The 26,709-nt window shown below is 45.6% G+C and overlaps 1 protein-coding gene across 2 annotated transcripts in view; it reads right to left on the bottom strand.

Moving 5' to 3' along the window:
• Positions 1–24,370, bottom strand: part of fhod1 (formin homology 2 domain containing 1) — a 343,619-nt gene extending 319,249 nt beyond the window's left edge. Inside the window, exon 1 of one of the 2 annotated variants that reach the window (XM_078544152.1) lies at positions 23,961–24,370. In XM_078544152.1, coding sequence (XP_078400278.1) covers positions 23,961–24,125 — 165 coding nt within the window. In that variant the 5' untranslated portion in view covers positions 24,126–24,370. The remainder of the gene's footprint in view (positions 1–23,960) is intronic. The other variant, XM_078544153.1, reaches the window with a different exon arrangement.
• Positions 24,371–26,709: the final 2,339 nt, after the last annotated feature.

The following is a 26,709-nucleotide window of genomic DNA, read 5'->3' as shown; positions in this document are numbered from 1 at the left end:
TTTAAGCAGATGCCAGGCAAAGCATTTTCACCTTACAAATTCAAAATGAGGTTCCTTTCACTTTGGTTCCTGTGGAGACAGTTGTAGGCTTACAGCTGCTTTGATCTTATATTGCATCTGCTCCGCACCCACAAAACTGCTGAAGTTATACCTAGCATAGCTCATTGAATGTAAATTCTCATTGTATCACCAGCCTCTTTGAACTTCACCTCTTCTAACAATAAAACCCATTTCATAGTACCAATTTTATTAGTAATATAAACATATTGCTGGGTCTCTGCTAGCTAGCTGCCAGATTTCACCCCACTTCTTGAATGCCCTATTCAAAAAATGCAAATGCGCTCTACCTCTCTTACAACTCAAAACTAGAACACATCAAAGCACCCAGACGAGCTGGTTTTAATCCAATTAAGACACACCCACAGACTAAACCTCTATTTTAAAAGAAAAATATTTTCCAATAATATTATATACATTAATAGCTTCATGACAACTCCAATTAAAAGGATTTTTCAATTGCTCTCTGGTGGTGGACATTTTAGGCATCTGTCTCCGTGCCAATTAAGGGGAAGCTCTGAGAAAATCCCAATGAGTAACTGTTTACCTCCAGCAGTGCATTCGGAAGTAGAAAATAGTCTAGACTTCTGCTTCCAGCCCCAAGAGGGAAAATCCAGTCCTGTATATCCAAGGATGTGTTTTGGACGATCATCTGTAGCTCTGCAAACCTGTGCCACCCAAAGCCCCTATTAGGACTTTGAACTTCCCAACCTCCCAGATTATTTTCCTTTCCATCCAGCTGGATGAGACTACACTCACCTGGTATCACTTGTATCTACCAAGTTGTAGCCAGAGAATCATCTGCACCCGAACTGTTACCTCTGGTGTCCGCCATGGATCTTGGGCCCCTCCCATTTCTAATCTTCCTGCTGCCCCTTGGCGACATCACTCCAAAACACAATGTCAGGTTCCACATGAATCTCAACGACACCCAGTTCTAACTCCTCTTGCAACCACTACATTGTCTCAGATTTATACATTGCTTGTCTGACATCCAGTACTGAATAAACTGAAATTGCCTCCAACTAAATACTGGGTAGATCAAAACCATTGTCTTCTGTTTCAACCACAAATGCCATTCCCTTGTCACCAACTCCATCCCTCTCCCTGGCAACTCTCCAGTACATCTTTATCCTGGCCTTGTTTGATTCAAATAGCTCACTTTGACAAAAGAGGCATGCCACAACACAGCAATTAATATTCTGAAAATTAGAGGATTAATTTTGTAGTGCATTAGTTCATTTAATTATATGCCACTCTTTAATGTGATATTTTATAATTGCTTTAAAATCTATTACAAGTTGTTAGTTGATTAATTTATGCATTTACAAACACATTTACACGCACAATTACACATGTACACACGCACGCACATGCACAGTGAGTATCCCTCGGACATAATTAATTTCCTGTGAAGTATTGAGGGAATCCCAATAATGTGAATGATGCTTTATAAATGCAAATTCTTTCTTTGATTACCTTTGAAAGGCAGGGAAGAATTTCACAAGAGCTTTATCTTTGGTTGGGTACCTCCCTCAGAAGGTTGAGTGGATTGGGCCCAATTGTACCTGACCCATAGATGGAACAGATTTAATGGGCCAATAGTCTCTTAATCTTCCAAACTTTCTTCTGCTCCTTTTGCTCCCCGAGGATTGGCTCCTCAGAGAAATTAGAGTTTTATGGAGGCTCGCTTCCAGGAAAACTCCTCAAAATATTGACTGCTGTACAAGAGCCCAGGGAATGTTCACACAACAGATGTTGCACTTGCAGGAGCATGAGCATTTTACAAAAGGAGTTGTTGCATATTTAACAGTGAGATGAAGTTGCTTCACTGATCACCCTTCACTGTGTAAAACCCTATCTTCAAATCAATTAAACCAGGAATGCGAGACAAAACAAAATTAGAAGTGAATCCTCAAGGAAAATGTACCCCAGCACAAAGCCCATTTTCACATTCATGTTACAGAACCTTAGCAGCGAGCTTTCATACAGCCACATCCAATAACCATTTTGAACTAACACTTGAAAATGCACATCTGCACATTCAACAATTACACTGTGGTCCTCAAACCACTTTAAAGGATTTAGATATTTTAATAAAGTCCCAACAAACTTTGAGAAAACAGCAGATTAGATCAAAAACTGATGTTTATAGAGAGGACTAGATTCCCACGTTTGATATTCTCTAGAGAGCAAGAGAGACAGTACTGGCTCAAATACTGCTACCACGTGTTTAAAAACTCCAGGATGGGAAAAAAATACACTGAGCAATTGTTACCAGATTTGATGTATATGATTCCTTTAAAAAACTAAACTACCTAAATACTTTATGCCTCTTGATTTGAATTATCTGATAAACTTTTTTTGAAGAAGCCCCTAAACTCCATGTTGTGTGTCATTTAGGTAAAAGCAAAATACAGCTCATACCTGGAAATTTGAAAATAAAATGGAAAATGCTGAAAAAACTCAGGAGGTCTGGCAGCATCTGTGGAGAAACAGAGTTAACGTTTCAAGTCCGTATGACTCTTCTTCAGCATTTTCTGTTTTTATTTGTGTGTCATTTACATTGTTATGTCCAAGTTAAAGCTAAAGCCTATCCCTCAGTGTCCTTTGTTACTCGCCTATCTCAGTCTTCAGTCCTCCCCTATAGAATCAGGTTTTTCTTATTCGGCTAGTATCTGAGTGAATGCAGTCATAGTATTTCCTAGATGTGATGTCACTCCTACACTGGCAAATCACAAGACCAGTGAACACATCGCCCAGGTTTAGCTGGGAACAAATTCCAAAAGCCGACACACAAGAAAAGCCGGCCTTTGAGGCTGAAGGTGGAAGAGTCAGACATGACTTTTCACCATTCGTTTCCTGGCACTTGCTATGGTAGGCACAAAGAGTGAACATTTCTTCTTCAATTCCAAGGTTTTACAGTTACAAGGAGAAATCATCTCAGATTTACACTAAGTGCAGTAGCGGATGGGAAAAACTACATTTTATCCACCAGCCGCGATGGCAGCTTCTCACGCCATATCATCCCAAACCCACCACATTAATTATGCATTCCCAGGAAACATGCCGTTTTGAGGGCGGGCGGGTGGGCTCTCATTCGCCTGCCACACCGTCACCTCGCTGCTTCATCATGCTGGGCGCCATATTTAAAGTGCAGCTGTACACACATCTCTCAGTGCTTCCAGACTACCACTGCAGCATGGAAGACATGGCCCCAAAGGAGAAAAGTCTGCAACCCTCAATGACGTGTCCCTCAGGCGCCTTTTGGAGGCAGTGGAGGCCCGCCATGATGTCCTCTACCCCTGCTCTGGCCACAGGATGGGCAGCAACCTCACCAATCTGGCTTGGAAGGAGGTGGCAGCGGTGGTCAACGCCAACACCCTGCAAAAGAGGACAGCCACCCAGTGCTGCAAGAGGATAAATGATCTCCTCTGTTCTGCCAGGGTAAGTCACTTTTCTCGTCGGTCTGAACTCCCACATTCACAAACCCATCACACATCCACAGGGCCCTCACTCACTGCCAGATCAAGGGTCATCACCATTCACTCTTTCACACACACACTGTCATTGTCCTCATCCCATCCAATGGACCACTCACCACCCACACACGCTAGGCATACTTATCATCTGGCCTGGCAGGCATCTTGCTTACTCTCTCTCCATCTCTATTCATGCAGGACAAGCTGGCACACAACAAGATGGAGAGGTCACAGACTGGTGGAGGCTGGAAATCAAGGTCCTCACGGACTTTGAAAACAGAGCCATCCAGCTGGCCAACGATGACCGTGACCGGTCCTATGCAGACAGTGAGGTTGGCGCTGCTCTACCAAGTGAGGATCCAGCAGTGCAACATCCAACAGACAACCATGCCGTGAGTGATGTGTCCTCTTTCACAGGCCACTGCCATGCACTAATTATCTCCGCTTGCTCTGGGAGGCACATCTGGGAAACAGCCGACGGAGTCCACGACCCAGGGCCTCCAATCAAGCCCCAAAGAAACGTCTGAAGAGGAATCTAAAGGCTCCCTCCTTGAAGTCCTGTCACAGTGCTGACACACACCCTCCACCAGCGCAGAGGTACATACCTCAGTGGGACATGGCTTTAGAGTAGCCTCGGGATCACAATCTGGAGAGCACATCGCACTTTCTGATCCACAGCCGGCAGCGGCAGGGACTTCCCAGGCATTCGACACTCGGAGGACTGCTGGAGGCCAGAACATTGCTGAGTTCAAGTCAGATGATGAGCCTCTGGATGCTCGTCATGTCTCAGTTGCTGGAGCAGCAAAGGCAAGCTTGAGAACATCAGGAAAGGATGTGCACTGCACTCCTCAGACTGTAAGGCACGATGGAGAGGTCCATCCGCCTTCAGGCTGAGGTGATAGTGCTGGCATGCCAATGCACTGAGGTCAATACTGGTAGGATGGCGGCCACCATGGAGACCTTAGTCCATTACGTCGCTCGTGCACTGCTGCGCGGGCTTAACTCCATCACTGATGCCATAGTTGGCTTCCAACTGTGTGTGTATGCGAGAGGAGTACAGGGCAGATCGACCTCACTCCAGTTTTCCCTCAAGGAGTCAGCCAGGGGCCTTTAGGCACCCATAGGGAGGAGGATCAACAGGTGCACACCCTACGGCCATTCATCCAGCTGACTCCAGGAGTGTCCAGCCCATCCAAATCCCCTCTTCCTGTGGCCCCGGCAGCTCCAGCTCCACAGGTCGAGGAGGGTGCCATTGCCCTGAAAGCAGTCTAGGGGCCTCCAGAGGATGCCTGTCAAGCTCATCACAGTCAGCAGGCTGCCTCCACCTCCGCTGTGGATGTCCAGGGAGCACCAAGACGTAACGGCAGGGTTAGGGAAGTTAAGAAGGTGTAACTCTTTTGAGTCCAAACAAATAAACTAAATAAACAAACCAACAGACAAATTGAAAGTTAAGAAGATGTAACTCTTTCGAGTAATCAACAGATCGCATGTAACTCTTTCGAGTACATTCACAGTTCTTGGTTTCCGGGAGTGGGACATGAACACACAACCCTCTGATTCAAAGGCGAGGGTGCTATGAACTGAGCCACAGCTGACACCTCGTTGTTAAGAAGATGTAACTCTTTCGAGTCATCAACAATCACAGATTGTAACTCTTTCGAGTACATTCACAGTTCTTGGTTTCCGGGAGTGGGACATGAACCCACAACCTTTTGATTCAAAGGCGAGGGTGCTATGAACTGAGCCACAGCTGACACCTCAACCTGGGCAGTGGTGTTAATCACTTGTACATACTGTTCACTATTGTCAAAAAGCTCCCAAGAAGGACTCCCTGCTAATGGGCCCTTGTCTGATGAGCAGTGTTTGTGTCACTCAGATATGAAACTTTTCTGCAGGGCCTCTTCCCTGTGCAGTGTGTAACCTTCAGACAAAAGTGACAAAAGGCCTCACACTCCTTGGACTCATTACTGATGCCTGCACCTCGATGGTGCTCATCATTGCTGCCAGAATGTTGTAGGCAGGCATCACCGAGTTCTGTCATTCTCTCTGTGTGCTCTCACTACCTTTAATGTGGGGCTGGCCCCCATTTCTTCAGCACCTGTGACCAATGACGCTGTGCTCCTGAAGGGGTCAAGTGCTGAAGGTGCACAAGAGATCACGTGCTTTTAAAGTTTCTTGGCTGCGTCTCCATGATATGACCCTGGTTACAGAATGCAAGCGGGCTGCCCTTGGCCAGACAGGAGTTAGACATTCTCAGAGGCTATGTGAAGATCTATGGAGTGTCCTCACTGCATGTGGTCATCATCCTCCTGGAATCAAGCGACTATTAGGGCCTCCACTGCAGCTCCATGGCAGGAGCATTATCACAGAGGGTGTGTGTGCTGCCATAAGCCAGGCTGGAGTCAAACGTTCATAGGTGCAATGTGAGGATCTATGGTGTTTCCTCACTGAATGTCATCATCATCCTCCAAATATAGTAGCTAGGTCAGCCTCCCGAGCGCACCTGCCTTGTCTGGCCAGTGCGAGGGCCTCATTGCTGTCCTCGTCGCCTTCGAGGACCACGTCACCCTAATCCCCGATGTCCTCCTCATTGGAAGAGATGTCCAGCTCCTCCATCTCCTCTTCAGCCAGCTCCTCTCCCCTTTGCAGTGCCAGGTTGTAAAGGGCACCGCAGGCAATGAGGATGCGTGACACCCTCCGTGGCCTATATTGCAGGGCTCCACCAGACCAGTCCAGGCACCAAAACCTAATTTCCAGCATCCCGATGGACCAATCAAGTTGCGAGCTGCAGCATGAGCCTCATTGTACCTTCACTCTGATACAGCCTGAGGCCGCCGCACAGGGGTCATCAGCCACATCCTCTGCGGGTAGCCCTTGTCCCTGAGGAGCCAACCCCGCAGCCTCTGTGGGCCCTGGAAGACATCAGGGATCTGTAACCGACTGAGAATGTAGGAGTCATGGACACTCCCTGGGAATCATGCGCAGACCTGCAGGATGCGTTTGTGGTGGTCGCACACCAGCTGCACCTTCAGAGAATGGAATTTCTTGTGGTTGACATAGTTGACCGCATGTTGCAACGGAGATCCAAGTGCCACATGAGTGCAGCTGATTGCACCCTGCAGCTGTGGGAAACCCGAGATCTGGGCAAATCCAATTGCTCTTGTGTCCTGGCTTTCCTGGTCCCGGGCAAAATGCACAGTTGTATGGCCTCATGGATGCATTTGTGGAAGGAGGCTTGTGATATCCCACAGAGGTCACCTGTGGAACCCTGAAAGGAGCCACTGGCGTAAAAATTGAGCGCCACAATCACTTTCATGGCCACTGGCAGTGGATGCCATCCATGTCCCCATGGCACCAAATCCTGCAGTAGTTGGCAGATGTAACCGACCAGTTCCCTAAACATGTGCAGTCTTTGGCGATACTGGTTTTCAGTCATCTGCAGGAATGAAAGGTGGTGTCTATAGACCCTGGGTCTAACTACGCGCTGACCAACGAGGGCTCACTGTGGCTCTTCGGCAGCGTGTGCGCGAGCCCCAGCTGCCCCTTCTTCCAATGGGTGCTGTTCCTCCCTCTGCACCGCCAGGCACCTCAGTCGCTCCCTTCTCCGCTGTCTTCACTCTCTGTACGCCATGAGGCATACAGCTATGTCATCAAGTTCCATGCGCCTGATGTACTCCTACTGCAGGATGGAAGAGAGAGATGTGTGGGTTAGCTTCGGTGCTCCAAGAACCTCTCTTGGTTAAGTCTGAAGGCCCCTTAACGCATCATGGAGAGTGCTGGCCACCACTTGGATTGCCAGAGATTAACGTGTTGCATGGCTGCCCAAAACCCCACCCACCTCTGCCCCACTCCACCCGACCGATTGGCAGCAGCTTTACCCATTGGACTGCATGCTGTGCTCTCAGCTCAGGCACAGGCATTTTTCTAACCCGCACTGTGAGGCTACACTGTTAGCTTGAACCATAGGGGAGACTGGCCCAAACCAGGATGCTGACATTGCAACAGGCTGTGAGTGCCTTCACCAGTGACTGCTCTACGGTGGAGCAAGGAGATTGTACAACATGCCCAGTTGTCCGACAGTTCTGCAGTCCACTATAATGCTCATTAGTCTGAAGTCTGTGTCCGAGGTGTGAAAAGCTCAGGAGCACTTGGTGGCACCTTGGTGCCTCTGTGTTACTTGAGTGGGCAGATAAGCTAGAGACCTGACTCCATGTATGTCAATGTGGCTGCATCTAAACTGTCTCAGCTGCAGAGGAATGGTCACTTTATACAAAGGTTCCCTAATGAGTGGCTGCTTCCCTCCCCCTGACCCCGTGCGTGCTTGTATAATACCTTCAACCCCAGGGCAGCACTTGCCACACCCCGCCCCCCAGCAAGTTGCCTCAACCTTGAAGTCTAACTGGCCTCACGAGAGCTGCGCAGCATTACTGTGCACTCACCTCCAAATTCCCCTCAAAGTGCAGCCCGCCAAGTGCACACCTTATATATGCTGCTGTGAAACATGTCGGCGTGCAATCACTCCGACGAGGGTAGAAAATCCAGCAGGGTGGGGGGGGATGTCCGGCGGGCTGGCCTTATAATGATATGAAGATGTATTACAATGAGGTTCCCAACGTCCGATAGAGGGAAACTTGGCCCATCACTGGCGGGCTGAGCAGATGATCGCAAACTGATTTCACGGCATCATGAAACTGATTTCTGGCCCTCTCACCATATTGTCCACTCATGCCACCGAACACACCCAATGCCAGCGGGCATGGAAAATTCCGCCCACAGCCTTGGTATACAAGAGATACATGACCGACCCAATGATTACCAAAGATCATTAAAGTAAGGGTCAACGCTTCAAGATCCTTTCTAAATCACAATAAAGCAACATTGACCCAATGTATGAAATTTATACAGGGGCTGTGGAATACAAAGTTAAACAACTGGAGGCCAGTCCTTTAACAAGGGTTGTAGGTGAATCACCGTAACTTTAACACTTAAACAAAACCATGGTTAATGATTGACCAAATTATATATACTTCCAACCACACTGCACAACCACATGTGAGTTACATACTGGTAACAGCAATCTGACTGAGAGCTACAGTAGCATTTCTGTACCCAAGCCAAAAGTTTAGTTAGTATGAAATAGTGAGCTATTGCGTGCACTTTATGCTTGTTGCCATTGTATTCTGTGAAAATGTGGTACTGCAGGTCGTTCCAAATTATAATGGATGACAATATATTATTCAAAATGCAATTCATGTTTTAAAGAAAGAGACAATAGATAAAGCTTCCAGCATTTAAGAGTTCATTCTAACACGTATGTGCCTGGCACAATACAGTCCCAATAATAGGTGCAGTCATTGGAAATGTCATGATTTTGCCCTGATCTCACAGCAGCCCTGCAGTTAACCACTATACCCGACACCTTTGCAATCAGTTTTTAGATCAAGTCATGATAACATCAATTTAATACTATGTATTTTTTTTGGTCAGTATTCTGATTTTCTTCTCTTTTCTTCCCTCTTATTTTTCTAGAGTGCAATTTCACATGTGCTGGCTTCTGAACAGTAATGAGACCCAAGTGGCCAATCTTCATGTATCCCGTCCTCCTTCCAACATTCACAAATGCATATTTACCAGCCAAGTTAAACTGGAAGTGAGTCAGAACCTTCCCTTTCAGAACCTAAGATACGAAAGCATACCTTTCAACATCCAATAGAGGTCAATTAAATCAGTACAGACCTGGGATCTTTCTGTCTGTAAACACAGTGCACACCAAGAACATAAGAAATAGGGGCAGGAGTAGGCCCGTCAGGCCTGCTCTGCCATTCAATATGATCATGGCTGATCTTGGGCTTCAACTCCATTTTCCTGCCTGCTCACCATCTCCCTTAATTCCCTGGAATATCAAAAATCTGTGTATCCCAGCCTTAAACATATTGAATGGTGGAGCATCCACAACCCTCTGGGGTAGAGAATTCCAAAGATTTACAACCCTTTGAGTGAAGTAATATCTCCCCATCTCAGTTCTAAATGATAAGCCCTTATCCTGAGGCTGCTCACTGTGTTTTAGATTGCCTGACCAGTGGAAATAATCTCTCAGCGTCTACCCTCTCAAGGGAGGCAAGGATTTCACACAATAGTAACCTACAGAGGGATCCACAAGCTTTGGCTTTTTATGTTGAACTTGTCTCCATTTTCTTACCTGTCTGCAATGTAATCTATCCACCGTGTCACAATCTACACATACATTTCTCTTCCCTTTTTGGCTCGTGTTATCTCAAACTTTGATTACTAACCACCATCACTCTCCTTTTCCTGACCCACCGTCATATTCTTTGCAGACCTGTCAATCAGTAACTGCCCTTGCTCATCCCTACTAATCTCACTGCCCTGCCAATCGCTCCTTCAGTTGCTGGAGTACTGCTACAGAATAACAGAGAATAATCTTGTGATCGCAAAATAATAAAATGTGAAGAAGGTCATTTTATTCATCTGAGTTCATCTGCCCAGAATGACACTAAAGTCCTCTCATTGCAGAATCTAATTGTTATTCAATAGTCCATGTTTCTCACTTGCATTCCAGAGATCACATATGTGTGGCCTTCCTACCTTAGGTCCTGAAATTTGCCTATTACTAGTTCAAGCCCATGTTACCTTGATCTAGGTCTGCAATGTGGTTTAAAATTTTTTTTTTAAGATTTTCCTTTTCCATTCCTTTAACTATTTTCTATATCTTATCACCTATTCTTAGGGTTGCCAACTTAGATTGTAGCTATTCCAGGAGATTTTGTTTTTCTGACCCTGATGGTGTCATCATTTATATAAACATGTGAATTGGGAGCAGGAGTAGGCCATTCGGCCCCTCAAGTCAGCTCTGCTATTCAATAAGATCATGGCTGATCTGATTGTGGCCTCAACCCCACCTTCCTGCCTTGACTCCCTTGTTAGTCAAGAATTTATCTACCTATGCTTTAAAAATAATAATTGACCCTGCCTGCACCACTCTCTGGGAAAAAGAGTTCCAGAGAAAAAATTCTTCTCATCTCCATCATAAATGGGAAACCCTTTATTGTTAAACTGTGTCCCCTAGTTCTAGTCTCTCCCACAAGGGGAAACATCCTTTCAGCATCCACCCTGTCAACTCCTCTCAGGATCTTATATGCTTTAATAAGATCACGTCTCATTCTTCTAAACTCTAATGGATACAGGCACAGCCTGTCCAAACTTTCTCGTAAGATAACATCCCCCCCACCTCCCCCAACTCCATCCCAGGTATCAGTTGAGTGGACCTTCTCTGAACTGCTTCTAATGCATTTATACTCATTCTTAAGTAAGGAGACCAAAACTATAGACTGTACTCTAGATGTGGCCTCATCGACATCCTGTAGCAAAACATCCCTACTTTTATATTCCATTCTCCTTGCAATAAACAACATTCCATTTGCCTTCCTAATCACCTGCTCTACCTGCATACTAACTATTCCTGATTCATGTACCAGGACACCCAGGTCCCTCTATACCTCAGAGTTCTGAAATCTCTCTCTATTTAAATAATATTCTGCTTTTCTATTCTTCCTGCCAAGATGGACAAGTTCCCACTTTAGACTCCTTTGACCTATCACTTCCAAACACATGCACAATAAAGCCATCATTTTTTATTTTAGCGTGAGACTTTGAGTCAAGTCTCTCGGCAGAAAGCTTTCTAAGTTTGGCTTATGGGCCTTTTTAACCAATGCAATTTTTTTAGCCCAGCTGGAAGTAGTGCTCCCTCTTACCTCTCAGAACTTTCTTTTCAGCTGAGGTCCAGGGAGCTGTTAAAGCTTTCTAAGATGGACTGGATTAGCGGGTATGAATTTTCTAGGCAGGCAAGGGCAGTTGAAAGTTCAGACAGTTGCCCTTTATCACTCGCTCCTTAACCTCCTGTCTGGGCTGGCTCCTTCCTTCGTTCTCTAACTTCACCCTCTCGGTCTCGACACTCGAGGTCGGGGTCAACTCGAAGTACCCTTTCTCGCCCTCGGGCTCAGTGCAGCCGCCCGCAAGAAGAGAAACAGGCAGGGAAGCGAGCGGTCAAGTTCACGAGCGCAGTAGGTGTGCGCGGCCAGGACATAAACATTCTATGTCATCACACTGCACCTGGGCGGGAATGCTGCCCGCGAATGCACTCTGTGGCTACTGGGAGTCGATTAATATCGGCTGGGAGGCTGAGGGTGAGCCTGGTAGTCTCCCAGCCATTCCAGGAGGATTGGCAACCCAACCTATTCTATATCTTAGTCACCTCAATACTGGGGTAGAAGCTTAGGTTTCTCTATTTTTCCCGCATACTTTAGACCTCTGGTACTCAGGGTGAGTCTTCTCTGAAACAAAAACAAAAATTCCTGGAAAAACTCAGCAGGTCTGACAGCATCTGCCGAGAGGAATACAGTTGACATTTTGAGTCCGTATGACTCTTCATCAGTCTTCTCTGCACTGCCTCCAGTAATTCAATTTCTCCCTTACATCAGAGACCAGAACCAGAAAAGGAACGTGAAGTTTTATCTGACCAGAGCACGATACAGTTTCATGGATGGCTCTCATTTGTATTCTACTGTCTTGGATATAGTTCAGCATAGGATTCATAAACACAGAAATAGGCTATTCAGCCCAACTGTTGTATGCTGGTGTTTAAACGCTAAACAAGCCTCCCCCCATTATAATTACTTTGCTCTGTCTACTGTGCCTCCATTTTCCTCTATTCCCTCATGTCTCCGTCAAACGTCCACTTAAATGCATCAATGTGCTCTGCTTCAACCACTCCATGTATTACTGAGTTCCACATTCTTACTATTCTCGATCTAAAGAAATTTGTCCTAAATTCCATATTTAATCTATTAGTAGCTAACTTATATTCATTCCCTCTCATTCTAGCTTCATTCAACAAAGCTTTCTATTTGCTTCGTTGATTGTTGCTCCACAGTGTTTCAATATGTTGACCGTCAAACCTACTGACCCCCTTAGAACATTCATGGAATCTGTGTATTGTTCATATTTTTTCCTATCTGCAGTACTTTACGCTTGAATGCATTAAATTGCATTTGTCATACTTCCGCTCACACAGATATTTTGGCCTGCTTTTTATTTGGACTTCCCAAGCTGTTTCCTAAGAATCAGTTTTTCCTCCTATTTTGTATCATTACCACAACTGGAATGGAGCCAGTGTGTGCTGGTATATAAAGGAAAATAAAGGCTTGTATTAATATCACACCTTTTACAACCTCAGGACATCCCAAAATACTTTTCAGCCAATTTTTTTGAAGTGTAGCCGTTTTTAGAATGTATGAAATACAACAGCCAATTTGCACAGAGCAAAGTCCCACAAACAGCAATGTTATAATGCCCAGATAATCTGTTTTTGTGATGCTGGTTAAGGGATAAATAGCCAAGCCACCAGGGAGAACTCCCATACTCTTCTTCATATAATGCCATGGGGTTTTTTATGTCCACGTGAGAGGGCTGACAGTGCCTTGGATCTAATGTCTAATCTGACAGATGGCACCACCGACATTCCAATGATCTATATTTTGTGTTCAAGGGCGGGATTTTACGGTCCCACCTGGGGCCCATTGTGGGAGGGACGGAAAATTGGTCAGACCAACAAAAGGTCCATTGACTTTCAACAGGAATTTCTGGTCCCTGAAATGGAGGCCAGAGCCTACAATATTGCGACTCAGAGACAAGAGCACTACCACTGAACCACTGCTGACGCCTAATTAGAACTAATGCCTCCTGTCACATTGTTGAATTGGTAAACAATTTGGCGCACACCCTATTAAAGTCCTGCTGGCAGGATACATTTCAAATTGAGGGTACTTGGTAACACCTATCCTACCATTCTTGATCTACCAGGTAGAAAATGGGAAACAAATAGTCTTGGTCTTCCACATTTCAGTCATTGGAAGTAGATACTTTTCATGTTATGAGACTTGGGCATATCCATTAGACTAACTTTGCAAAGCTTCATCAAATGTAATTATTTATGAAAAAATAAAGAAAAAACAACTTGTCTCCCAATACAATGTAAAGTACCACACTAGTGCTGTATGTCAGCATTCCAATTATTATGACAGTTTTTTTTTAAAGAGGTTAGGCAGGAATGCCTCTCAAAGCCAATCATCTATACTGCCCAACTCAGTTGCAAGAGGTGGACAGTCTAGCTCAGCTCTCAACAGAGACCACTAGTGTCAAACCTTGATCAATAGGGCAAGGTACAAAAGGGGAATGGATCACCCCCACAAGCAACGGGCACCCTCTCTCAACCCAACATGGTAAATTAAATCAGTAGTCGCTATATCTATAAAGTGCAACAGCAGACACAAAATATTTACACCATGTCCACTTACCCTGAAAAATGCACTAGCTGTTCAATTATAGAAGACAGGTTGGTGCAGGCTTGCTAAACCAATGGGTCTTTGATGGCCCATCAATTTCACATGTATACATATTACCAGGGTGCAGTACTTAGTTACAGGTGGTAATTGTGTTGAAAGCAGGGTGGTAATTGTGTTGAAAGCAGTTTTAAGGTGATGAATGCCATGCAAATATATTGCCGCAACTAGTGAACATATTTGGTATGAAGCATTCTGGACAAGTGTTGATTGTCTCTGGCTCACTTAGTAAATCAGTATCAACAATAACAATACAAAGTGTATTCTATCTACAGTTAAAACGTACATCTCATGTTTAGTATTGAAAGGAAAACATCCAGTTAATTGAAATGGTGCTGTAAACAAGAAAAGGAACACAATCCCCAACTCAGATGATTATTTATGAAGTAAGTACAGCTGAAGTAAACTTCAGACTTTAACTGCAAACTTTGATACAAGTTTGTGAACTGATTGACTTAGTGGAATGTATATTTTAGAGACTGAGCTTAGATTTGTTCCATCACATAGCTTACTTCATTCTTGATCCCAGTAGCAACCACTTGCTTCATTTCACAGATCACGGCACAAATGGCAGAACCAACTGAGTAACAGTCAGTTCTTCCATGTGATGGGATTTGGTTGCACCCTGTATGTCAGACACTGCATAAAGATCATGGGCAGGAAGACAGCAGGCTATGTTTTCCACTGCTTAGTCCAGGATGGCAGGGACCAATTGTACTGCTCCCATTGACTAACTTGGTACAGGTCAGGGATTGAAGTCAAGATCTTTCTGGCCTGGATAATTCAATATCACACATGACAGAGTACTGCAAAGAGCTTCAAGTAACTGTTAAGATACTTAGTTCTCAGTGTACATGTTAGAGACTACTGAGGAGGGTGGGAAGGCATCATAAATTTGGTGAAAATATAACAAGGTACTTTTAATTTAATGAGGGAATCACCTTGTGTGTAGGTTTGTAGATCATTTCCAGGAAAGCATGGTTGACCACTTCATTTCAAATACCAATTTGCAATATTCAGGCTTGGGCTGATAAGTGGCAAGTAACATTCACGTCACACAAGTGCCAGGAAATGACCATCTCCAACAAAAGAGAATCTAAGCATCTCCCTTTGACATTCAATGGCATTACCTATGCTGAATCTCCCAATATCAACACCCTGGGGGTTGCCTTTGACCAGAAACTTAACTGGGCCAGCTACATAATAACCATGGCTACACGACCAGTTCAGGGGCTGGAAATTCTGTGGCGTGTAACTCACCTGCCGATTACCCAAAACCTGCCCCAATCTACAAGGCACAAGTCAGGAGTGTTATGGAATATTCCCCACTTGCCTGGATGAGTGCAGCTCCAGCAAAACTCAAGAAGCTTGACATCATCCAGGAATAAGCAGCCCATCATGATTGGCATCCCATCCACCAACTTAAACTTTCACTCCCTCTACCACAAATGCACAGTGGCAGCAGTGTGTACTATCTACAAGATCCACTGCAGCAAATCACCAAGACTCCTTTGAAAGCATCTTCCAAACCTTTGACCTCTACCACCTAGGAAGACACCACCACCTTTAAGTCACCCTCCAAGTACCTCACCACCCTAACTTGGAACAATATCACCACTCCTTCAACGTCATTGAGCCAAATTTTGGAGCTCCCTCCCTAACAGCACTGTGGGAGTGCCTACACCATATTAACTGCAGTAGTTCAAGAAGATGGCCCACCATCATTTTCTCAAGGGCAGTTAGGGATGGGAAACAAATGTTGAACTCACCAGCAATGCCCACATCCCAAGAATGAATACATTTTTAAAAAACTGAGTACCCACTCCCTTAGCAGGGGGATCAATAAATGTGCATAATTCTAAAGTATTCAGTAGAAGGATTACAGGAAAGCTGAGAATTTTTTTTACCCAGAAGGTGGTGGGGCCTGGGAGCTCACAGCCTGAAAGTGTGGGAGAAGCATAAACCTTCATTATATTTTAAAATTACTTGAATTTGCACTTGGCTACAACAACTTATATTTATAAAATACCTTTAATGTAATAAAATCTCTCAAGGCTCTTCATTGAAGTATTATAAAACAAAATATGACAATGCTGTAATCTACATGGTTAAGGACCAAGAGCTGGGAAGTGGAATTAGGGTGGATAGCTCTTTTGCAGCCAGCGCAGGCACAATGGGCAAAATGGCCCCCTTCAGTGCTGTAAATTTTCTGTTTCTATGTTTCTTAAAGACAATGCAGTGCTCTATTAACTCTGCACCCTCCTCTGGTTATGGGACAGCAGAGGTCTGCATGCACATTTAAACATTTGCTCCTTGGCCTCCAACTACCCTTGACAGAATGGTCAGCTCTTTTCTAATGTCAGAAACTTAAATTTGGCTCGTTCGGCTTTGTAGTGGTCACAATGATATCAAAGTCAAGGCTAAAACAGAATTACCTGGAAAAACTCAGCAGGTCTGGCAGCATCGGTGGAGAAGAAATCAGTTAACGTTTCGAGTCTTCATGACCCTTCGGCAGAACTGAGTATAGTTAGGAGAAAGGTGAAATATAAGCTGGTTTAAGTTGGGGGGGTGCGGGGGGAGAGAGAAGTTGAGGGTGGGATGATTGTGGAGATAAGCAAGCAGTGATAGGAGCAGATAATCAAAAGATGTCACAGACAAAAGGATCAAAGAGGTGTTGAAGGTGGTGATATTTGTCTAAGAAAAGTGCTAATTAAGAATGGAAGGCGGAATACTCAAGGTACAGCTCTAGTAGGGGTGGGGTGGAAAGACTAACAAAGTTTTAGTTTTAGATTTAAAAATAATGGAAATAGGTGGGAAAAGAAGAATCTATATAAATTATTGAAAAAAAGGGAGGGGGGAGAAACGGGGTGGGGATGGGGGGGAGGGGGAGTTTAAGATCTAAAGTTGTTGAATTCAATATTCAGCCCGGAAGGCTGTAAAGTGCCTAGTCGGAAGATGAGGTGCTGTTCCTCCAGTTTGCGTTGGGCTTCACTGGAACAATGCAGCAAGCCAAGGACAGACATGTGGGCAAGAGAACAGGGTGGAGTGTTAAAATGGCAAGCGACAGGGAGGTTTGGGTCTTTCTTGCGGACAGACCGCAGGTGTTCTGCAAAGCGGTCGCCCAGTTTGCGTTTGGTCTCTCCAATGTAGAGGAGACCGCATTGGGAGCAACGAATACAGTAGACTAAGTTAGGGGAAATGCAAGTGAAATGCTGCTTCACTTGAAAGGAGTGTTTGGGCCCTTGGACGGTGAGGAGAGAGGAAGTGAAGGGGCAGGTGTTGCATCTTCTGCGTGGGCATGGGGAGGTGCCATATGTGGGGGTTGAGGAGTAGGGGGTGATGGAGGAGTGGACCAGGGTGTCCCGGAGGGAACGATCCCTACGGAATGCCGCCAGGGGGGGTGAAGGGAAGATGTGTTTGGTGGTGGCATCATGCTGGAGTTGGCGGAAATGGCGGAGGATGATCCTTTGAATGCGGAGGCTGGTGGGGTGATAAGTGAGGACAAGGGGGACCCTATCATGTTTCTGGGAAGGAGGAGAAGGCGTGAGGGCGGATGCGCGGGATATGGGCCGGACACGGTTGAGGGCCCTGTCAACGACCGTGGGTGGAAAACCTCGGTTAAGGAAGAAGGAGGACATGTCAGAGGAGCTGTTTTTGAAGGTAGCGTCATCAGAACAGATGCGACGGAGGCGAAGGAACTGAGAGAATGGGATGGAGTCCTTACAGGAAGCAGGGTGTGAGGAGCTGTAGTCGAGGTAGCTGTGGGAGTCGGTAGGCTTGTAATGGATATTGGTGGACAGTCTATCATCAGAAATTGAGACAGAGAGGTCAAGGAAGGGAAGAGAAGTGTCAGAGATGGACCATGTGAAAATGATGGAGGGGTGGAGATTGGAAGCAAAATTAATGAATTTTTCCAGGTCCCGACGAGAGCATGAAGCAGCACCGAAGTAATCATCGATGTACCGGAGAAAGAGTTGTGGGAGGGGGCCGGAGTAGGACTGGAACAAGGAATGTTCCAATTACCCCATAAAGAGACAGGCATAGCTGGGGCCCATGCGGGTACCCATAGCCACACCTTTTATTTGGAGGAGGTGAGAGGAGTTAAAGGAGAAATTGTTCAGTGTGAGAACAAGTTCAGCCAGACGGAGGAGAGTAGTGGTGGATGGGGATTGTTGGGGCCTCTGTTCAAGGAAGAAGCTAAGGGCCCTCAGACCATCCTGGTGGGGGATGGAGGTGTAGAGGGATTGGACATCCATGGTGAAGAGGAAGCGGTTGGGGCCAGGGAACTGGAAATTGTTGATGTGACGTAAGGTGTCAGAGGAATCACGGATGTAGATGGGAAGGGACTGGACAAGGGGAGAGAGAAGGGAGTCAAGATAACGAGAAATGAGTTCCGTGGGGCAGGAACAGGCTGACACGATCGGTCTGCCAGGACAGTTCTGTTTGTGGATTTTGGGTAGGAGGTAGAAGCGGGCCGTCCGAGGTTGGGCGACTATCAAGTTGGAAGCTGTGGGAGGAAGATCTCCAGAGGAGATGAGGTCAGTGACAGTCCTGGAAACAATGGCTTGATGTTCTGTGGTGGGGTCATAGTCCAGGGAGAGGTAGGAGGAAGTGTCTGCGAGTTGACGCTCAGCCTCCGCGAGGTAGAGGTCAATGCGCCAGACAACAACAGTACCACCCTTGTCAGCGGGTTTGATGACAATGTTGGGGTTGGACCTGAGAGAACGGAGTGCGGTGAGTTCAGAGAGAGACAGATTAGAATGGGTGAGAGGAGCAGAGAAATTGAGACGGCTAATGTCACGCCGACAGTTCTCAATGAAAAGATCAAGAGAAGGTAAGAATCCAGAGGGAGGGGTCCAGGTGGAGGGAGAATATTGGAGGTGGGTAAAAGGATCCGTTGAACGGGGAGAGGACTCCTGCCCAAAGAAGTGAGCACGGAGACGAAGGCGACGGAAGAAGAGTTCAGCATCATGCTGAGCCCGAAATTCATTGAGATGAGGGCGTAAGGGTATGAAGCTAAGTCCTTTGCTGAGCACTGAACGTTCAGCATCGGAGAGGGGAAGGTCAGGGGGTATAGTGAATACGCGGCTGGGGCTGGGATTGGAAGATGGGGTGGGGACGGAGGGACAAGCAGGGGTGGAGGGTCCCAGATGGGTGTTGGTGTCAATGAGCTGTTGGAGCTGGCGTTCCTTAGCACTTGAGAGAAAGAGAAAAAGTTTCTTGTTGAGGCGATGGATGAAGCGAAGAATAAAATGAAACTGGGGGCACACGCAGCTTTGAAAAAGGGTGCGGCGGTGCTGCTGGAGGGAGAGGTCGAGTGTGTTTATATGGCGGCGCATGGCACTGAGTGTGGATCTCAGAATGTGACGGGAACAGCAGTCCGAGAAACGTTTTATGTCCCGGAGATACCTGTAATCCTGGGTGGGTTCGAAACAAGAGGGATGGAATTTCAGTTGAAATCCACGTGGGGTGAGTCGGAGACGGAGACAGTCACTGAGAAAGGAGATAGCTGAACTTGTTCTCACACTGAACAATTTCTCCTTTAACTCCTCTCACCTCCTCCAAATAAAAGGTGTGGCTATGGGTACCCGCATGGGCCCCAGCTATGCCTGTCTCTTTATGGGGTAATTGGAACATTCCTTGTTCCAGTCCTACTCCGGCCCCCTCCCACAACTCTTTCTCCGGTACATCGATGATTACTTCGGTGCTGCTTCATGCTCTCGTCGGGACCTGGAAAAATTCATTAATTTTGCTTCCAATCTCCACCCCTCCATCATTTTCACATGGTCCATCTCTGACACTTCTCTTCCCTTCCTTGACCTCTCTGTCTCAATTTCTGATGATAGACTGTCCACCAATATCCATTACAAGCCTACCGACTCCCACAGCTACCTCGACTACAGCTCCTCACACCCTGCTTCCTGTAAGGACTCCATCCCATTCTCTCAGTTCCTTCGCCTCCGTCGCATCTGTTCTGATGACGCTACCTTCAAAAACAGCTCCTCTGACATGTCCTCCTTCTTCCTTAACCGAGGTTTTCCACCCACGGTCGTTGACAGGGCCCTCAACCGTGTCCGGCCCATATCCCGCGCATCCGCCCTCACGCCTTCTCCTCCTTCCCAGAAACATGATAGGGTCCCCCTTGTCCTCACTTATCACCCCACCAGCCTCCGCATTCAAAGGATCATCCTCCGCCATTTCCGCCAACTCCAGCATGATGCCACCACCAAACACATCTTCCCTTCACCCCCCCTGGCGGCATTCCGTAGGGATCGTTCCCTCCGGGACACCCTGGTCCACTCCTCCATCACCCCCTACTCCTCAACCCCCACATATGGCACCTCCCCATGCCCACGCAGAAGATGCAACACCTGTCCCTTCACTTCCTCTCTCCTCACCGTCCAAGGGCCCAAACACTCCTTTCAAGTGAAGCAGCATTTCACTTGCATTTCCCCTAACTTAGTCTACTGTATTCGTTGCTCCCAATGCGGTCTCCTCTACATTGGAGAGACCAAACGCAAACTGGGCGACCGCTTTGCAGAACACCTGCGGTCTGTCCGCAAGAAAGACCCAAACCTCCCTGTCGCTTGCCATTTTAACACTCCACCCTGTTCTCTTGCCCACATGTCTGTCCTTGGCTTGCTGCATTGTTCCAGTGAAGCCCAACGCAAACTGGAGGAACAGCACCTCATCTTCCGACTAGGCACTTTACAGCCTTCCGGGCTGAATATTGAATTCAACAACTTTAGATCTTAAACTCCCCCTCCCCCCCATCCCCACCCCGTTTCTCCCCCCTCCCTTTTTTTCAATAATTTATATAGATTCTTCTTTTCCCACCTATTTCCATTATTTTTAAATCTAAAACTAAAACTTTGTTAGTCTTTCCACCCCACCCCTACTAGAGCTGTACCTTGAGTATCCTGCCTTCCATTCTTAATTAGCACTTTTCTTAGACAAATATCACCACCTTCAACACCTCTTTGATCCTTTTGTCTGTGACATCTTTTGATTATCTGCTCCTATCACTGCTTGCTTATCTCCACAATCATCCCACCCTCAACTTCTCTCTCCCCCCGCACCCCCCCAACTTAAACCAGCTTATATTTCACCTTTCTCCTAACTATACTCAGTTCTGCCGAAGGGTCATGAAGACTCGAAACGTTAACTGATTTCTTCTCCACCGATGCTGCCAGACCTGCTGAGTTTTTCCAGGTAATTCTGTTTTTGTTTTGGATTTCCAGCATCCGCAGTAGCTTTTAGCTTTTTGTTTTTATCAAAGTCAAGGCTTTCTTTTCTGGGTTTAATTATCACAGTCTGATTCCAGTTATACTGACCACCTTACATCCATGCAACATAAAAACCACTTCACAGTAAGATGTAAACTGTATGAAGGTTATAAATTAGTCTTGAGAACACAGTGTTTATGGGCCCACAAACATATTGATGTTACACAGTAGCTAATTATAGAAGGGATCAATGACAGAAAGTCATTGGTCAGTGAATAAGAGGGGCTGGTAGGGTGGCAAAAGTACTGCCTCAAAGTGGAAGGTCACTGATTCATAATTTACAGCAAGTCTATCTACTCAACCATTTTATCACTGGAAAGTGCCATGGGAATCAGCTGTATTCTCAGGAGGTGGATGGGTGAGGAGAGTCACCCTGGCTATTCACAATCATTACCTCGTTACTGAACAAAACTGTCAAAAGCCCAGACGAAGGTTACATTCTCTCCTACAGTATGGTGCGTAGAGGGCAAAACAAAGAAAAAGGAAGACTCGCAGTTATATAGTGCCTTTTGTGACTGGATGTCCCAATGTGTTTACAGCCAATGAAGTACTTTATAAGCATAGTCACTATTATAATGAAGGAAATGAAGCAGCCAATTTGCACTTAGCAAGGTCCCAGAATTGGCAATGAATGTGCATTATTGAATTTATTGACATTGGCTGAATGATAAAGATTGGCTTGGACACCAGAGGAACTTCCCTGTTCATCTTCAAATAGTGGCATAGGACCTCTTACGTCCTTCTAAGAAGACAAATGTGCCTTCGGATATTAGCTCAACCAAACGACGATACCTCTGACAGTGCAGCACTTCCTCAGTACTACACTGAACTGAGAGCCGTGAATATGTGCCCAAGCCTCTAGAGTGGGATTTGAACCCAAACCTCCAAATCAAGAGTGCTGCCAATGAACAACAATACCTAACAAAGCGTTTTAAAATCAAGGATAATGCTTTTGAGCAAGAGTTTAAAAAGGCCGGGAGCATGGAAGTGAGTGCACAGGAAAACAATGGTTTTCCCACCAGTGTCATTCACTTGTCAACAATGCCTTAGGATACTGTGGATACAGTAGATTACAATATGTGTCAAACTGCCCATGTGTTCACCATATGATTGTTATACCGATTCCTTGTATAGCAACATTGGGCCAAGAAGGTGACAATTTAGCCCTGCCACTCAAACTTTAAAAAAATCATTGATGTGGGACTGGAGTCACATATAAACCAGACCAGGTAAGGATGGCAGGCTTCCATCCCGAAAGGACATTACTGAAACAGCTGGGAGTTTACAACACAAAAACAATAATACCTGGAAAAACTCAGCAAGTCTGGCAGCAAATGCAGAGAGGAACACAGTTAACGTTTCGAGTCCGAATGACTATTCAACAGAACTAAGTAAAAATAGAAGAGAGGTGAAATATAAGCTGGTTTAAGGGGGGTGGGACAAGTAGAGCCAGTGATAGGTGGAGATAACCAAAACATGTCACAGACAAAAGGACAAAGAGGTGTTGAAGGTGGTGATATTATCTAAGGAATGTGCTAATTAAGGGTAGAAAGCAGGACAAGCAAGGTACAGATAGCCCTAGTGGGGGTGGGGTGGGGTGAAGGAATCAAAAAAGCCTAAAAGGTAGAGATAAAACAATGGATGGAAATACATTTAGAAATAATGGAAATAGATGGGAAAGGAAAAATCTATATAAATTATTAGAAAAGGGGGGGGGGGGGGGTCGGAAAGGGGGTGGGGCTGGAGGAGAGAGTTCATGATCTAAAATTGTTGAACTCAATATTCAGTCCGGAAGGCTGTAAAGTGCCTAGTCAATCCCCGCCACCTCCAGCTTTGGGGAAACTATTACTGATATCAAAGTGAATTTAAAATCTCAAACTGTCAAGGTGGGATTTGAACTCACATTTTGGGCAAGAGGTAGAGTGTAAGCCAACATTCTACAACCCTATTCACCAGTCCATAGTTTCGGCAGCACAAATACAGATCTTAAATACTAATTAATACCAGGAAGTTTAAGTGACAAATTAGTGCTGATGACACAAGGAGACAATTCCAACTCTCATTTACAAATGGGGCATTTGATTCCAGTTACCAGTCCTCAATGGACCAACATTAATCAGTTTTAAAGGGGTCCACAATTATCTTGGAGGAAAAAATCCTCAATGACTCAACAAAGCTATACATTCCAACATGGGAGTGTAGCAGAAGCAATTGGAAATCACATTAAGCAGAAGAATACCCCCTTAAACAGCATAAAAGATGCTGTCTGCTGACATCTTTGAAATGGTAATTGCACATTCCTGAATGTCCAAACTATTTTACATGTCTGAGGAAGGGGCAAGGTCCCTTTAATGTTTATGTGTTTATGGACATTGAAGCCACCCCATTGTTCGAAAGAAACCCAGTGTCTAATGAGAGGAAGTCACTTAAAGATTCAAATCGGATGACGCTTTTTTTTCGCATTACTTGAGGATATAAGACTTTTCTCGGATTGACAGTGAAAGAAACTCAGTTAGAAAGCTGAGCTCCCTGAGGCTAGGATTAGGCCCTCCCCTCCCCCATAAGTACACCTGTGAGGAAGAAAAGCAGCTTTACTGCAATGCTGCATTAAATAAATTGTAACCCTCTTCTCCAGCTAAAGTGTTTGTCTAAAAAAACAGAATCATCAACCACGAGACAGCTTCTCGCCTCATAATGTAGTCATTGGAAATACTTACCTTCAGCGGGGAGTCCAGCAGCTTGTGAACTCCTGCCACTTGGGCTATTAAAGGGATGGTTTCATAGAAATTATAAATCGGCGGTCTCCTGGGCTCGGGGAAACTGGTGCAAATGAAAGGGTCCATGTCATCCAGATACTGCACTCTGCACGTTATAGTCGCCATGGTCCCGAACTCAGAGTCCTCCTCCTCGTCACACAGTAAATAAAACGAGTAGTAAATGTACACACACTTGGAGAGATGTTTTTGCCGAGTGGCAGTCCTGAGGTGAAGTTAAAGTTGCCGTGATTCCACACACTGTTTTTGAAGCAGATGTTACATTGAGACTCAAACTTCGACGCAACCAGGAAGTAGAGCGAGTCAGACAGCAAGCGTAAAGGGGGAATGGCTTAGGAGTACATGTGTGTCACTGCCTGCGTTCACAATCTTTCGTCCTTTACATCTCAGGGACTCTATTCTTAATTTAGCTTGCTGCTATTATGACCGGTAGTCTGAAAATAAACAAGGCACCGAGTCCAACAACCTGTTGTGTTCCCAGCAATGGCGTAAATAGTGAGTCATGGGCAAAACAGGGATGCAGAGATCTAAAGAACATTCCCCACAGGGAGGTTACATTTGTTTGCATGTGAGCCCTATTTCGTGGCGGAAACTTCACTTCGTGCTGAGCGAGCCCTGCATTCTCCGCCAGTGCAGTCCTTCAAACGAGACAATGAAATTGCCGAATGGAGTGAGGATGTATAATATGAAGAGACTTGCATGGGAATTCTCCCGACCAACATCACTCCCGCCCCCCTTAACCAATACCGCCAAAAATAGATTCACTGATCATTCACCTACTCGATTTTTGTGGGATCTCACTGTGCACACAATGTTATGCACACATAATTGCATTCAACGGTATTTTTTGTACACGAAGCAGCCTGAGATGTCGAAGCTATAAGAAATTCGAGAAATGCAACTTTTTCTAGTCAACTCTTATTTTTAAGTTAGTGTAATTATTTTATTGGGAGCAGCGAATGCAGTAGATCAAACCACCAACTCCAGCATGATGCTACCACCAAACACATCTTCCCTTCACCCCCACTGTCGGCATTCCTCCCGGGACACCCTGGTCCACTCCTCCATCACCCCCAACACCACAACCCCCTTCCACGGCACCTTCCCATGCAATCGCAGAAGGTGCAACACCTGCCCCTTCCTCACCATCCAAGGGCCCAAATACTCCTTTCAGGTGAAGCAGCACTTCATTTGCACTTCCCTCAATTTGGTCTATTGTATTCACTGCTCCCAACGCGGTCTCTTCTACATTGGAGAGACCAAACGCAGACTGGGTGACCACTTTGCGGAACACCTTCACTCTGTCCGCAAGCATGACCCAGACCTTCCCGTCACTTGCCATTTCAACACACCATCCTGCTCTCATGCCCATATGTCCATCCTTGGCCCGCTGCAATGTTCCAGTGAAGCTCAATGCAAACTGGAGGAACAGCACCTCATCTTCCGATTAGGCACTTTACAGCCTGCCGGACTTAACATTGAGTTCAACAACTTCAGGCCATGAACTTTCTCCTCCATCCTCGCCCCTTTTTGATCCCCTTTTTTCAATATTCAATTTTTTATTTGTAAATTTTTATTTATTTTTTCCACTTATTTTTATTTTTTTAAATTTATTTCCATTTTTATTCATTGTTTTATCCCCACCTTTTAGCCTATTTTCGATCTTTTTTCCCATCACTGTTCCCTCCCCCCAACCCACCCCCACTAGGGCCATCTGTCATTTGCTCATGTTGTTCTTTCCAGAGTGCTTACCCTGGTCTAGCTATTATCACATTTTGTTTTCTACTCTTAATGTCACCATTAGCACCTCATTTAGCCAGTACCACCACCATTAACACCCCTTTGACCTTTTGTTTATGACATCTTTTGCAATCTCTCCTTTGCCTCCTCCTATCACTGGCCTTCTATCCAGCTTCACCTGTTCCATGCGCACCCCCCCCACCCCCCCCCAAACAGTATATATTTCACCACATTTCTACTTCTCTTTAGCTCTGAAGTCATACAGACGCAAAACGTTAACTCTGTCTTTCTCTCCACAGATGCTGCCAGACCTGCTGAGTTTTTCCAGCAATTTTGTTGTTTTTGTTTCAGATTTCCAACATCGGCAGTATTTTGCCTTGCTCTACCTAGTGGCTCTAGTTCACCCTCTGTGGTGGACATGTTACGTCCTAAGAAGTGGTCGAGCAATTGGTTGCAAAACCAATCATTATGTAAAAAGGCCCATTGCCACCCTCCTGAGGCAATGAGTGATGGCTAATAAATGAAGCATTGCTGATGTCGCCCACGTCCTGAGAACTTCTTTTGTTTTAAAAACAAAAACAGAAAGTCTTGGAAAAAAACACTGGCTGCACCTGTGGAGAGAGAGAAACAGAGTTAATGCTTCCAGTTCAGTATGATTCCTCTCCCAGTCCCGAAGAAGAGTCATTTTGGACTCAAAAAGGTTAACTCTGTTTCTCTCTCCACAGATGCTGCCAGGCCTGTTGAGTTTTTCCAGCACTTTCTGTTTTTGTTTTAGACCTCCAGCATCCACAGCATTTTGCTTTTATTTTGTTTTAAAAATGCCATTGGTTAGTCACCTCCCTCAGAAGCTTGATTGAAAGTGGGGATGGTTCAAGGATTCTGCAAAGACTTAGAGAGTGTATCCAGTAAGTTGGAGACCAGGAATCCCTGGTCTGTGCTGACCACAACCTCT

The sequence above is a fragment of the Cetorhinus maximus genome, chromosome 6 (assembly GCF_964194155.1).
Source record: "Cetorhinus maximus chromosome 6, sCetMax3.hap1.1, whole genome shotgun sequence".
In the NCBI taxonomy this organism is placed as follows: Eukaryota; Metazoa; Chordata; class Chondrichthyes; order Lamniformes; family Cetorhinidae; genus Cetorhinus; species Cetorhinus maximus.
The sequence above is the reverse complement of the archived record's forward strand: the minus strand, read 5'-3'. Positions and strand labels throughout refer to the sequence as shown.